At 42.8% G+C, this 16071-nt stretch overlaps 1 protein-coding gene across 1 annotated transcript in view; it reads left to right on the top strand.

The window, feature by feature from the left end:
- Positions 1 to 14817, top strand: part of SUGCT (succinyl-CoA:glutarate-CoA transferase) — a 1605135-nt gene extending 1590318 nt beyond the window's left edge. The window contains exon 14 of the mRNA XM_069730210.1: positions 14401 to 14817. Within this exon, the coding sequence (XP_069586311.1) occupies positions 14401 to 14564 (164 nt within the window). The 3' untranslated portion in view covers positions 14565 to 14817. The remainder of the gene's footprint in view (positions 1 to 14400) is intronic.
- Positions 14818 to 16071: the final 1254 nt, after the last annotated feature.

Raw genomic sequence — 16071 nt, 5'->3', positions numbered from 1 at the left:
GGGATGGCACTCTAGCAGAAATGCCAAATTGCCAATCTTAATCTCCCACCAAAAAAAAAACAAAAAAAAAAAACAGGGAATGTCCTACAATTACTATCTCCCTGCCTGCAGTAATCTCAGCCAGGTATGGCAGGCAGCTACTATCTCCCTGCCTGCAGTAATCTCAGCCAGGTATGGCAGGCAGCAATAAGGAGTGGACTGATGCACAAATGAAATAAAAAGTGTGGACAAACAAAAAAGATAGCTGTGCAGAAAGGAAGGAACAAGAGGATTTGTGCTTTGAAAAAAGCAGTTGGTTTGCACAGCGGCGTACACACAGCAATGCAGCTATCAGGGAGCCTTCTAGGGCAGCCCAATGAGCTACAGCGCTGAGGGGAAAAAAAAAAAAAATAACTTCCACTGTCCCTGCACACCGAGGGTGGTGTTGGACAGTGCAAATCGCTGCAGCACAAGCGGTTTTGTGGTTAATGGACCCTGCCTAACGCTATCCCTGCTTCTGACAAAGCGGCAGCAACCTCTCCCTAAGCTCAGATCAGCAGCAGTAAGATGGCGGTCGGCGGGAACGCCTCTTTATAGCCCCTGTGACGTCGCAGACAGCAAGCCAATCACTGCAATGCCCTTCTCTAAGATGGTGGGGACCAGGACCTATGTCATCACGCTGCCCACACTCTGCGTTTACCTTCATTGGCTGAGAAATGGCGCTTTTCGCGTCATTGAAACGCGACTTTGGAGCGAAAGTCGCGTACCGCATGGCCGACCCCGCACAGGGGTCGGATCGGGTTTCATGAAACCCCGACTTAGCCAAAAGTCGGCGACTTTTGAAAATGTTCGACCCGTTTCGCTCAACCCTATTATTTAGCTGTTTACTAGGCATCATATTTATATTCACAGATTCACTTGAAAGCTAGTTTGAATCATAGCAGCACTCCCATAGATTTTTAAATATTTCACTCCTATTTACTCATGCAATATTTTGGCTGAACATCAATTTTTTGTACCTTGACCTTCAATGAAGGTTTATCAGAGGAGTTGTCCATCTTTGAGGCCAATTTTTTTTTTTTACTTAAAGGATACCTGTCAGGAATTTTAATGCACACAAAACACAGCTTCAAAATTTGATTTCTCACTACTGAATCAGGACTTTGGGGTCATAAAGTGATCATCTGAATTATGTTTTAGATGGATACAGATTAATATTAATGATCGGGGTCCTTTAAAAGTTTCTGACTTTGTTGCTAATTCACTTGGAATAGTCAAAGGGTCTGAGGTCAATAGCTAGGAGGCTACATTATAAACAGAGGGAAGAGACAAAGGTGTAGTCAGGTAACAGTCCAAGGTTAAAATATTATGAGGATAGTGGATCACACAAAAAGGGAGTAGACAAATGGATGGTCAAAACAAGGGCCAAGGTCAGTCAACGATAGATCTACAAGCAAGGCACTAGGCACAGGGAAAACAAGCTACATAGAGCTGAAGCTATGGCTGGCAGCTAACTGGGACTGACAGCCCAATTATATAGCTAACTAATCAAGAGAATAGGGAGAGTCTGATGAGAGCTCAGCACCTCCCAGTCTCAGATTGGACGGCCGAGCTGTCAATAAAAATACAGACTGCTCAGACTGGACGACTGAGCTGTCAATCACTGCACAGAAAGCTCAGCATGCCCCTGCACCAGATGGGACAACTGAGCTGTTAGTAACTGCTTTCTAAAATGCACTGAGGGGTGGAATAATTACACTAGTTTCCTTAAATGCATGTATTTGGGGCGTTAGCCTCTGTGCTATACTGTCTATTGCTGGCTGCAGAATAAGTTAACTGAGAATCTGTTAGTCACCCTGGTATGATGGAGAGATTGTATCTCTTTTATTAGTCTTTCCTGAGCTTCTTTCAGCTGATTTATTACCACTGTCGAATATGTAGGGAAACTAAAAAGTTTGTAAAAGCCAAATGGTGAAAACATTTTAATGAATCCCAGTTGTAAAAATTAGTTTTAGCCCTAAAAGAAAGAAAGCAAATTTACCCCCAAAGGTAAAAATACACGTGTTCAATTTAAATATTTCTTTTGGCATTGCCATTATTAAAAGATAATCTGACAGTAGGTTTTTGCTATTTAATCTGAGAGCAGAAAAATATAAGGCAAGAAATCCTGATTTTAGGGACCTGCCACTTATTAGGCTGTGTGCTGTAGTTGCAATACAATAAGTGTTTTATGAACATGAGAATATAACCACAAGACTAAACTCACGTGCATGCCAGACCAGCAAATCAGTGAACCACTGCCCCGCCATCAATTAGCAGCTTGCTTTCAATACACAATGAACACAGAAAGCTGTCAGTCAGGGGGGAAGACTGGGGGTATTAGTCATTGCTGTTCATGATTGCAAGAATATTTTCTGTTGTAAAAGTTATTACAAATAATCATCTATCCACTTGATAGGTGATAACCAGAAGATCGATAGGGAACTATCCTGCTAGAAAAATGTAGTGGTGTGCCCCTCTAAAATGGGCTGTAGTCTAGCAGTCCCAATAAGAAGAGTAAAATACTTGTTTGACAAATGCTCCTTTCACATGTGGTCCTGGACCACTACTCTCAGGACTAGCATTAGAGGCAGCAAGACCCTAGGCAGCTGTCTAGGGCCCACACTCCTCCAGGGGCCCCCGGCTGGGCCAGTGGTGTGCCGCTAATAATGGCACACCACATGGCTACGAATAGCGGCACACCATATGACCCCTGAGTGGCCTGGCACCACCCCCCATGGCTGATTCAACTTATCAGCATCATAGACGCTGATACAGTTGAAAGCAGTGATGGAGGAGAGAGCTTCATGTCACGTTCCTTCTCCCATCACTCTCCCTCTGCTTGAGACTCAACAGGCGCACGATGATGTCACTTCATCATGCGCCACGTTGTGCCAGCAGTGGAGCCAATGAGACCGGAGTAGCAGAGCATGGAGCAGCGTGGGGAACAAGGAGGAGGGGTAAGTATTGTGTGAGTGTGTGTGTATGTGTGAGAATGTGGGGCTGCATTATACTGTGTGTGTGTCTGCATTATACTGTTTGTTGGGAGAGAGCTGCACTGTACTCTGGGGGAGTTCCACTGTACTATGTGTTGGGGGAGCTGCACTGTACTCTGGGGGGGGAGTTCCACTGTACTATGTGTTGGGGGAGCTGCACTGTACTGTGTGTTGGGGAGGGAGCTGCAATGTACTGTGTGTTGGGGAGGGAGCCGAACTGTACAGTGTGTTGGGGAAGCTGCACTATACTGTGTGTTGCGGAGCTGCACTATACTGTGTGTTGGGGAGCTGCACTGTACTTTGTGAGGGGGAGCTCTACTGTACTGTGTTGGGGGAGCTGCACTGTACTGTGTGTTGGAAGGGAGCTGCACTGTAGTGTGTTGGGGAGGGAGCTGCACTGTAGTGTGTGTTGTGGGAGGGAGCTGCACTGTACTGTGCATTGGGGAGATGCACTATACTGTATGTTAGGGGGAGCTGCACTGTACTGTGTGTTGGGGAGGGAGCTGCAATGTACTGTGTGTTGGGGAGGGAGCCGAACTGTACAGTGTGTTGGGGAAGCTGCACTATACTGTGTGTTGCGGAGCTGCACTATACTGTGTGTTGGGAAGCTGCACATTACTGTGTGTTGGGGAGCTGCACTGTACTGTGTGTTTGGGGAGCTGCACTGTACTGTGTTGGGGAGCTGCACTGTACTGTGTGTTGGGTAGCTGCACTGTACTGTGTGTTACGGGAACTGCAGTGTACTGTGTGTTGGGAGGAGCTGCACTGTACTGTTTGTTGGGAGGGAGCTGCACTGTACCGTGTGTTGGGGGAGCTGCCCTGTACTTTGTGTTGTGGAGAGCTGCACTGTACTGTGTGTTGGGGGAGCTGCACAATACTATGTGTTTGGGGAGCTGCACTATAATGTGTGTGGAGGGGAGCTGCACTATAATGTATGTGGAGGGGGGCTGCATTATACTGTGTGTGGAGAAGCATTATACTGTGTGTGGGGGGCTGCATTATACTGTGTGTATAGCTGTAGTATTATCTGAGGGGGGCAGCAGTATGCTCTGAAGGGGGTTGCAGTATGTTCTGAGGGGGCTGTAGTATGCTCTGAGGGGGGCTTTAGTATACTCTGAGAGAGGCTGTAGTATACTCTGAGGGGGCTTTAGTATACTCTATGAGGGGGCTGCATTATAATCTGAAGGGACTGCATCATACTGTGTGTGTGGGGCTGCAGTATACTCTATGAGGGAGGCTGTAGTATACTCTATGATGGGGGTTGCAGTGTACTCTGAGGGTGGCTGCATTATACTCTGAGGGGAGTGCATTATACTGTGTGTTTGTGGGGCTGCAGTATTCTCTATGAGGGGGGCTGCAGTATACTGTGAGGGGGGCTGCATTTTTACTCCATCAAGGTCCATGGGGAGTGCATTATACTATATGTACTATATGGGACCTGCATTATACTGTATCAAGGACTATCTGTTCCCATCATTCTTCCTCAGCCGGTGTAAAGAAACTCGAGAACATGCATCTAACAACTTCAATGCCCTTCGATCGCGCTCGTTTAATGGCCTATACTCTGCACCTGTAAATACAGCTGAAATGTTTGTGTGATGTGGAATATGTGAGAATTTTTGGCCCCACTTTAAACTTTTGCCCAGGGCCCCACTTTCTCTAAAACCAGCCCTGACTATGCTCTATGGGTAAGTGTGTAGGACTACCACCAATCTATCAGTTATCACCTATCCAGTGAATGGATGAAAATTAACAATAATTTTATAATCAAAATACCCTTCCGAAGAACAAACAAAAGTGCGGGTGTGTACACACTGTGTCATTTAAACATCGGCGCAGCATTCTCAGTCTGGTCCAGAAGAATACCCAAAGGTATGAACTGGGATAAAAACTGGTGTGCATGCAGCGTGTAAGAGCATGTTCACACTAGCCACTGAACAGAAGAATGTTGGCAGTCATTTTCCTGAGCTGGCGTTGCTGGCATTACTGCCAAACGGCGGCTGCTTTCACTCTATACTTCTAAGCATAGAGAAGGGATGACTACTCAGCAGAAGCCACTTGAAGAATGAACATGTCACTTTTTTCCACAGCTTTAACCCCTTCATGACCAGGGGATTTTTCGTTTTTCCGTGTTCGTTTTTCGCTCCCCTCCTTCCCAGAGCCATAACTTTTTTATTTTTCCGTCAATTTGGCCATGTGAGGGCTTATTTTTTGCGGGACGAGTTGTACTTTTGAACGACATCATTGGTTTTAGCATGTCGTGTACTAGAAAACGGGAAAAAAATTCCAAGTGCGGTGAAATTGCAAAAAAAGTGCAATCCCACATTGGTTTTTTGTTTGGCTTTTTTGCTAGGTTCACTAAATGCTAAAAATGACCTGCCATTATGATTCTCCAGGTCATTACGAGTTCATAGACACCAAACATGACTAGGTTATTTTTTATCTAAGTGGTGTAAAAAAATTCCAAACTTTGCTAAAAAAAAAAAAAAAAAAATTGCGCCATTTTCCGATACTCGTAGCGTCTCCATTTTTCGTGATCTGGGGTCGGTTGAGGGCTTATTTTTTGCGTGCCGAGATGACGTTTTTAATGATAGCATTTCGGTGCAGATACGTTCTTTTGATCGCCCGTTATTGCATTTTAATGCAATGTCGCGGCGACCAAAAAAACGTAATTCTGGCGTTTCGAGTTTTTTTCCCGCTACGCTGTTTAGCGATCAGTTTAATACTTTTTTTTATTTGATAGATCGGGCAATTCTGAGCGCGGCGATACCAAATATGCGTAGATTTGATATTTTTTTTATTGATTTATTTTGATTGGGGCGAAAGGGGGGTGATTTAAACTTTTATGTTTTTTTTATTTTTTTCACATTTTTTTAAACTTTTTTTTTAACTTTTGCCATGCTTCAATAGCCTCCATGGGAGGCTAGAAGCAGGCACAGCACGATCGGCTCTGCTACATAGCAGCGATCTGCTGATCGCTGCTATGTAGCAGTATTGCACGTGTGCTGTGAGCGCCGACCACAGGGTGGCGCTCACAGCGACGGGCAATCAGTAACCATAGAGGTCTCAAGGACCTCTATGGCTACAATGGAGACGCATCGCTGACCCCCGGACATGTGACGGGGGTCGGCGATGACGTCATTTCCGGCCGCCCGGCCGGAAGCGGTAGTTAAATGCCGCTGTCAGCGTTTGACAGCGGCATTTAACTAGTTAATAGGTGCGGGCAGATCGCGATTCTGCCCGCGCCTATTACGGGCACATGTCAGCTGTTCAAAACAGCTGACATGTCCCGGCTTTGGTGCGGGCTCACCGCGGAGCCCTGCATCAAAGCAGGGGAGCCGGCATCGGACGGTATAGTACGTCCGATGCCGGTAAGGGGTTAAAGGGAACCTGTCACCCCGTTTTTTGAGATTGAGCTATAAATACTGTTAAATAGGGCCTGCGCTGTGTGTTCCTATAGTGTATGTAGTGTACCCCGATTCCCCATGTATGCTGAGAAATAACTTACCAAAGTCGCCGTTTTCGCCTGTCAATCAGGCTGGTCAGGTCGGGAGGGCGTGGTGACATCGCTGGTTCTTCCTCAGCTTTACGTTGGTGGCGTAGTGGCGTAGTGGTGAACAAGCAGCGCGCGATCTGCGCTGTCATGCCTTTCGTTGGTGGGGGCAGCCATCTTCCTGGGGCCGCGCGTGCGCAGATCGAGTGCTCTGCTGCACGGGGCTTCAGGAAAATGGCCGCGGGATGCCGCGCGTGCGCATTAGAGATCGCGGCGGCCATTTTCCCAAAGCTCAGTTTGCATCTCGGCTTTGGGAAAATGGCCGCCGCGATCTCTAATGCGCACGCGCGGCATCCCGCGGCCATTTTCCTGAAGCCCCGTGCAGCAGAGCACTCGATCTGCGCACGCGCGGCCCCAGGAAGATGGCCGCCCCCACCGACGAAAGGGATGACAGCGCAGATCGCGCGCTGCTTGTTCACCACTACGCCACTACGCCACCAACGTAAAGCTGAGGAAGAACCAGCGATGTCACCACGCCCTCCCGACCTGACCAGCCTGATTGACAAGCGAAAACGGCGACTTTGGTAAGTTATTTCTCAGCATAGGTGGGGAATCGGGGTACACTACATACACTATAGGAACACACAGCGCAGGCCCTATTTAACAGTATTTATAGCTCAATCTCAAAAAACGGGGTGACAGGTTCCCTTTAACCTTTACCAAAACTGTTAAAAGAAGTGACATAAGATGGAACATGTGCACAGCAATGTCATTGTGACATTTCTGTACATTATATTCATTTCTGGGTCGCATTTGCAGTATATTTTCAATCAGATGCAGGGAGGATTCCACCTGTTAAAGACGCTGTGTACGTATGTTCTCATTGCTCAATTTTGTTGAATAGGTTAGAATGATGAACAGGAGATACACATAACTAGGGAATTTCTACCTACCATGGTATTCAAAAAGTACTCCAAAAAGTGTTATTTAAAAGAGTATTTAATTGACTCCATATGTGTCGCAGGCTGTCTGCAATCAAATTGGTATTTAAAATTATTAAAGATGTCTATTGTCCAAGCAAGAAAGTATGATAACTACTTGCACAATTATGTACTTGACTTCTAAACTGCTATTGCTCTTGTAAGCTTTTCCAGAACCACCTTACGGCTACATTACACCAGATTGGTATGCACTTCAGAACAGCTGGGTATACAATATGGCTTCTTATAGCTTCGACAATGCATTGTGAATGATCAAGCAGTCCCTAGATGAAGATCGCTATATTACAAACACTGCTTCGGAATTTGGTGGTAGCAAAAGTCTGTACAGCAGAGATTTGAACATAAGGGTGCTTATACCAGTAGTATGTCATGTATCATAAATATATATTTTTTTTAATTGGTAAAAATATTACTGCTTTGAATCTGAAATGTCTAATTTTTTGTTTCTGCGCCTTTCCATCTTTCAAATATGGCCTCTTCTTCCCTATGTATAAAGCCAGTCGTTTTACCCAACTAGGTGTGCTAATGTTGAGGAACATGCACGCTTCACTAAAAAGATTAGATTTACGTGAAAGGAAGAAGTGCCATACCTGGGGAATAAAGAAGCTCAGGAACTAAAGAAAACCAACACCAGACTCTAGAGAAGAGAAGCATTTACCCCAGATGAAACAATAATATTCCTTTTAGAGAAAATTTAGCTGAAGTAGGATTCGGCAATTTTTTTTGTTCAAACTTAACAATTTATTTTCCATCTTCAGAAGTGATTACAATTTGCTGATTTCTGGAGGTCCCTCCAGTAGGACCACCATCGACTCTCCAATCATCATCTTTGGGATGCCTGTGTGCATTGTCTGAAATCTCTGTGGCTTTGCTGGCCCCACCTTATTTCCACCCTCGTTTTATAAAAACGGGAGGGTCAACGCAAAAAGAAAAGATGTTACAAATTTTGTTTTGCAGCTGTGGGTTGCACAAAAATGTGTGGCCTTTTAGAACCTGAAAGCTGGAATAAATTTTGTAGTGAATTGCCCAAAGATTTTTCAGGGTTACTGTACATATTTATTCAGGAACTGTAGCAAGTTTTGTTTCATCACATCTATATGTTAATTATTTTTTTTTTTAAATAATCTATTTTATTGTTCTATTCAGTTTGCACAGAACAATAATTTATATGTTTAGGTTACATCTGGAAACATCGTAGAGAATAGCAAAGTGCAAAAATAGAAAGCAAGATACAATATAATAGGTTATATAGGGACATACCGTGTACAGATTTTGACCCATGTAAAGCAAAGTAAAGTGACAATAATTGCAATGGAACAGGAGTCTTGAAAGCATTGTCATACAGAATACAGTAACCCTTCTATCACCGGCGCGATAGGTGGAAAGAGCAGCAGATAACAGTGGATGTATAGCAATATGGGAGATAAAAGTACAAACACGTAAGTAGAAGCATCATTGTGGTAAAATGAGCTGGGTGTATACAGACAATGGATCAATATACAAAAATGGGTGCAAAACACAAAGTAAAGCCTAACTAGGTGAAATTAACAAGTATATTTTCAGTAAGAAACATCCACATTTTCACAGAATTAACTATGGCCTTTAAATACACAGATCGTAAAATGGAAACTTTTTATGCTGTCCTACCACTGATGAGTGTGGAGCAGGAGGCCAAGAAGTAAAAATACTAGTATATGAATAGCATTATCATTTGCCAGAAAGTTCAAAATGTAATACAAGGGTATTATAAATAAGATTAGTATGAAAAAATAGTGCCAAATGCTTAGTCTAGTAATAAGTCTCATAGGCAGACAACAATGATTCATAGATTACCCTGGAAGGATTATGGCATTGGACTCCTTGCCAGCTACGTTCACATTAGCGTTGCATCGAGGGGAGCCACGTCGACGCATGCGTCATGCGCCCCTATATTTAACATGGGGGGCGCATGGACATGCGTTGCTCTTGCGTTTTGTGACGCATGCGTCACTGTGGCGCAAGCGTCAGGGCGCAGAGGACACTGCATGATGCAGTTTTTTCTGCTCCAAAAAGCATGCAAAAGTCAACGCATGCATCACAAAATGCTGCGTTGTGCATGCGTTTACATTTGCGTTGTGCGTTGCGTCGCCGACGCTGCACCGCACAACGCAAATGTGAATAGACATATAGCCAGTGATGGACACAGAAAGAAAAGGCCCTCTGTGTGCCCAGTCCAATAGTTCTGTGTATGACAGAAGATGCTTGCTGACTTGGAAGTGGTAGTGGGCCCGCTTACCTCTTGGGCCCATGTGCGTCTACTGTGGTTGCACTAATGATATGTCCCCTCCTGCAACTGGCAGCGGCAATAGTGACTGGAACCACCAATAGCTTAAAAGCGCATTTGAGATCATTTTTATTCAGTGATCTGTTGGATTATTGTATGGTATAAGAATTTTATCTTATAAAATAGTATTATTACAGAAATACAGATAAAGAGCTGAATGGTCTAATCAATGGACCACACATTAGAAGTAGTCCACTGTCATACTTATCTGCCACTTATAGTCCCGGATCTTTCCACTCTTTAGGCTGTTTTTTTGTTTTGTCTGGAGACCTCTAAAATTTATTAAAACAATATACTGCACCTGTTCAGACCCAACCATGAGTGCACTAATGGATACCCAAGAACTTGAATCCCTATGCCTGGTAAACCCTGCACTGAGGTTAAGATCACCATATAGCTGTTAAAGGGAAAAGTCATGGTGGCCTCAGGATTCCACACTTCTTAGTCTAACCTAAGGAACCACTCATCCAGGCAAGCCTACTGGAATCCAAAATGGTCTGTATCTACTGTACATGTAGAGTGTATTAGTAATACAGGATGGCAATCATGTACATGAGCCCAACACTATGCTTTGCTTGAGATTTCCATCATAGCCGGCCCTGTAGAGATTGCTAGTAATAGAATTCAGCTTTTATTACCATTTACACTATATTATTTAATAATTACTTATCAAATCAGCTTCTATTAAACATTTAGGGCAAAATAAAATATTCTTCAAGGTAATGCAATTTATTCTGCTACCGGCCACCTAAATGAGAGCAGTTTAAAGAAAAAGGTCACCTAAAAAGTAAAAATTTTACAACATCTACCTTTCCAATTAAATGCTCGCAATGCAAGTTGTTTTTGTAATGTAAAAGTGAGGCCTTTCACTATTACAGGGCTTATTCTTGATTGCATCCACAGTATTCATGACTTCAGGGAATGGGCTGTATCATGGGGTTTTTTACTAACAACGTTGTTTTATACCTTGCTATGACTGTAAAACATATTTTGCAGAAACCACAGCGGCATTCGTTCTGTTATAGCTTTGCTGTCTCGGCTGCTGTACAAAGGTGTGCTCTGTTTACCAAGCATCATTGCTGATGCTGCAGAAACAACACGGTCACTATTTTGATGAATAGAAGCAAATTTCTGTAAAACATAATTTATAACATTGAGCTTAATTTATTCATAGATGGGGAGCAGTTATTCTTTATCTGTATCTCGATTTCTACAGATCATTCACTATTTGTAAGCCACTTTAGGCCATTCTGGACAAGGTGGTTCAGTGTTAAGTTCATTGAGCAATTAAAGCCACAGTTGACGTTTTGTCTTTTTGCTATCAAGCTATTATAGAAAGAATATACCACAGACCTTCAATCCTATGGCTTGTGTAATTTCCTATTACTATTGAAAAACTCCCAGAAACAGATTTGATTTGTGTTTTCATAATTAAACACACTCCGGGATTGATTCCTGGGAATTTTCAGAGATGATTAGTTCTAAATCCTGATCTTTTGGTTTGGCTCAGCTTACCCAAAATGCCACAGGCATATATTTTAGCATTTTTCATATAACCTCAAAGCCATCAGGCGAAGTGCAGAAAATCCCAAGAACGTTACTGGACAAACAAGCAGTTTTCTAAGGGTTTTCCCTTAAATAAAAGTTTTTTGCTCTTTATAAGAAAAATGTTAATATGACATATCTGTAAAGCTCACTTGAACTTCACCATTAGTTTCTTTCTGATATTTGGCTAGAATGACATACCATCCTGTATAATTCTATCAGATTTTTTGAAAAGTAACCTGATGCCAAGAGTGTGCAAATCAGTCATCAACGCAAAAGGTGGCTACTTTGAAGAGCCTAGAATATAAGACATATTTTCAGTTGTTTCACATGTTTCTGTTAAGTATATAATTCCACATGTGTTAATTCATAGTTTTGATGCCTTCAGTGTGAATGTACAATTTTCATAGTCATGAAAATACAGAAAAATCTTTAAATGAGAAGGTGTGTCCAAACATCTTCTTAAAAAAAGCCACACCCCTCTGTCAAACAAAGATCAGAAACTAATAAACAGAGATTAGCAGATCACTTAGCGCAACTCAGGTCCACAGTCCAGATCAGTACTCTCTGGCCGTGGGTAGGAGCTACACAAATGACCTTTCCCTTGCATCACAGATGACATGATGATAGGCTGGGAAATCAAACACTGTGCTGTGGAAACTGGAAGTTCAGGAAATTTGCAGAGGTTTATTTGCATGGCCAGATAGCACTGACCTGGTTGTGCAAAATGATCCACTCATCTTTATTAATAAATGTGGTTCAAGAAAAGCTGAATTGGATCTATCTGCACTTCCCATTCCTTTAGACATGACAGTGGCCTGTAGCCGCTGAATGGAAGAGATAGTGACCTGTCTTGTCTGGGGGCATCCACAGCTTTTATTTTTATTAGCCAGCCTGGTTTGACTCCCCACGTCCATCACGCCACAATGATGAAGTTGCACCAGGCTAGCGGCTCAAAAGAAGCATTGAGGATTATAGTAGGTAAGAGGCAGTTCTCTTGCTCTTGTGCTTCAGCCACATACCACTCTCATGGCCGATTGAATGGGATGTGCGAATAAATTTGCACTGACTCTATGTACATAGTTTTTTAATGCAAATTGTACCAGAATTTTACTTAGTAAATTTCCCTCAATGTATTAATTTTTGAATTATGCACAGTTTTAATAATAATAATAATAATAATAATAATAATCTTTATTTTTATATAGCGCTAACATGTTCCGCAGCGCTTTACAGTTTTGCACACATTATCATCACTGTCCCTGTTGGGGCTCACAATCTGGAATCCCTATCAGTATGTCTTTGGAATGTGGGAGGAAACCGGAGTACCCGGAGGAAACCCACGCAAACACGGAGAGAACATACAAACTCTTTGCAGATGTTGTCCAAGGTGGGATTAGAACCCAGGACCCCAGCGCTGCAAGGCTGCAGTGCTAACCACTGAGCCAGTTTTAGAAGAATGATAAATAATATACTGCTTTCCTGATAGGAAACATCAATAGAAAATTACCTATTGTTTAAATAGGGTTTTTGTGTTACTTGCATTCTTAAATATTTTTTGCATATGTTTTTTTTCAAATTATATTTAGAAATTAATAATAATATTAATAATAATTATTATTATTATTATTTTTATTTTGCAAGTTCTCATTAGCATTGATGATTTTTAAACTTCTACCTTATGTCCTTGCAGGAAGAGTTTTAAGCAAGACTACTTATTAGTGGCAGGATTATAATGACACATAACACCTCTATACACAGCTTACTAAAGAATCCCCTCAGCTCCCCCTTCCTTCACAATGACCATTGCATTGGCTCATTAGCTGCTTCAATAAAATGCTAGAATCAGGGTCTGATCATTGTGGCTATGCACAGGTATTGTTTCCTGAAACAATACAAAGTGAAAGTCCAATAAAATCCCAGTAGCCAGTGTAAAAACTGTAAGATTTCTACTTTTTTATTTTTAATACATATTTTGGTATGGCAATACAACATCGTCAAAAAGTAAAAAATACACATTTAACAGAAAAAATTATTTAAGCTATATATCATTTTCTGATAATAGTTTTCCTTAAAGTAGGACTATAGCAACAAGACCTATAGTACATTTGGTGTCACCCTGCATCACCAAAATTGCACCTGATAAGAATTGTTACTGCAAACACAAATTTTCAGGTATGCTGTCCAAGAAATAGAGTCAATGTGAAGGCCCAGGAACAGTGATGAAGTACAAAGTACAATTAGTTTTTCACCCCTACCATCTACAATTAGATGTAGAAAGTTGGATGATCTTGTTGAAGTAAGCAGATTTAGCCAACTTATCTAAATCATGTCATTTCTAACTGCACTTCTAAATTTAAAATAGAAACACTATGTAAATTACATTTTGAGCTATTGCATATAAACTGAAGTTAAAAAGAACTTGTCACCCCCCTCAGGCGTTTGTAACTAAAAGAGCCACCTTGTGCAGCACTAATACTGCATTCTGACAAGGTGGCTCTTTTAGTTATGCTCCCTTCACACCCTGAAATAAACACTTATAAAATGTGCCCCCACATACCCTGAAATCATCCCAGGGGGTGGGACTTTCCTTCCTAATTAGACGCAGCACAGCCGTCACTCCGGAGCTGTGCGCGCCGGGTGCCGCCTCCTCTTGCTACATTATTGTCCTGGCGCCTGCGCTGTAAGTACGACGGGCAGCGCAACTTACAGTGCAGGCGCCGGGGATGATAATGCAGCAAGAAGAGGAGGCGCCCGGCGCGCACAGCTCCGGAGTGACGGCTGTGCTGCCTCTGACTGAGAAGGAAAGTCCCGCCCCAGGATAATTTCAGGGTATGTTGGGGCACATTTTATAAGTGTTTATTTCAGCATGTGTAGGCGTTTGTAACTAAAAAGCCACCTTGTCAGAATGCAGCATTAGTGCTGCACAAGGTGGCTCCTTTAGTTACAAACGCCTGAGGGGGGGTGACAGGTTCCCTTTAAGCAACTAACTAACCTAAGCAGATGTCATTTTTATGTTCTTAGGTCCAGCAGTAAGATTCAGCAATTTCAACATGTCTGCACGTCAACCCCCTCCGGTCATTGGGCAGCACACAGTGGAGGTCTTGAGAAACGTATTGGGATATGAAGACAACTATATTGCTGAACTGATAAAAGACAAAACAATATCTCAAAATGATGTTCAATAATGTAGAGCCGTTGACAGCATCTGTGTCTACTCAGCACTGTATTGGGGCCATTACATTCTGGTCTTTTTAAAAAAATTCGATGTAAATTAATTGCAGTTAATTTTATTGTAGCATTAATACATGTTTTTCATTGAAATTGAAATTCACGTTGGGCACATTATTCACAGTTTCTGCTTAGTGTAGAAACTTTAATTATACCAGAAGGTCCAAGACTATTATTTTAGGCACTTCAACAACTATACAAACCAAACTTTGAACCAAATAATGGGTCAAATACCAAAGAGATCCATAATAAAAATTTGACTTTTCTATGATTAATTAAAACCTGATAATAAAATAAGCAAATATGTCACAATAGGGGACGCTTAGAGGTGGCAATCAAAATATAATATGTATACTTATAGTTAAGTTTATAATGGCTTCAAAGTGCCATGTGGAGAAATAGGTTAATGGAATAAATCAGGTGCTGTGTTATAGGTCTATGAACTAGGTGCTGCCCTCATAAATATATATTTGCAGCAGTTTGAATGAATCAACAGAGAATGTGTGGCACCCCAGGAGTTCGGGTACTACATTGGTGTTGCCTTCCTTTCGGGGTAGTGCCATGCCTGGAGACAGGAGGCATTCCTTTGGCAGGTAATCTTATATGCAACACTTTCTGACTCCAAGCCTGAAGGGGAGCTCTAAACCTGGTTTAAGGGGAACTTCCCTATTTACATCCTGGTCTGAAGGAGGAGTCAGTTAGTCTGGTGCAGACAAGCGGACAGTTGAGAGTTCGTAGCAGACAGTGAAGGAGTACAGATGGACTTAGGAGCTAGAGGAGGGCTGCAACTGGGCTTCTCTAAGCTGAGTGCAGAAACTGTGCACCGGGAGCCTGAGGTCTTGAGGAACTATAGGTCCCACGGCAGAACCGGAGGGCAGGAAACTAAAAGGGACTTGCCCACATAATACCTGAGATACAGCAGCAATCAGAGCCCAGAGTCACCTTGGACAGAGACCCCAAAGAGATGGCTCAAGTTACCTACCGTCCAGGTACTGTCCCTGGACAGGAAAAAAAGAGGACCTTGCTAGACAACTACAGGCAGCAAGGGACTAGAGATTAGTGCATAGTGGAAGACTCCCAAACTGACCTGTCAAGGCGATTTCCACTTGTCTTCAAGCTGCCTGGACTCCACTCTACACCTGTTGCCGGTACCCTGGACTGAGGCTGCTTAACAGCAGAACACCAGGTAAAGACTGCAACCATGTGTTCTCCATTTATTTGCCGGCATTCACCATTCATGCCAAACACATCGGTAGCCCTGGTGACCCCGCTACACCTGTGGGAAGCAACACCATCTTTGCTGCAGCACCATCGCCCCCAAAGGATCCCTTTAAGCAGCGTCGGTCACCTCTGACCAAAAACTACAGGTGGTGTCACAAACTTTCATTATTTCCACAACCCCTTTAAAGACATCCCTTTTACTTGGGCGTCCAGGGCCACCGTGACCACCCATTTAATTGCTAC

The sequence above is a fragment of the Ranitomeya imitator genome, chromosome 6, assembly GCF_032444005.1.
Source record: "Ranitomeya imitator isolate aRanImi1 chromosome 6, aRanImi1.pri, whole genome shotgun sequence".
Lineage (NCBI taxonomy): Eukaryota > Metazoa > Chordata > Amphibia > Anura > Dendrobatidae > Ranitomeya > Ranitomeya imitator.
This window is presented reverse-complemented; position numbering and strand designations above follow the sequence as displayed.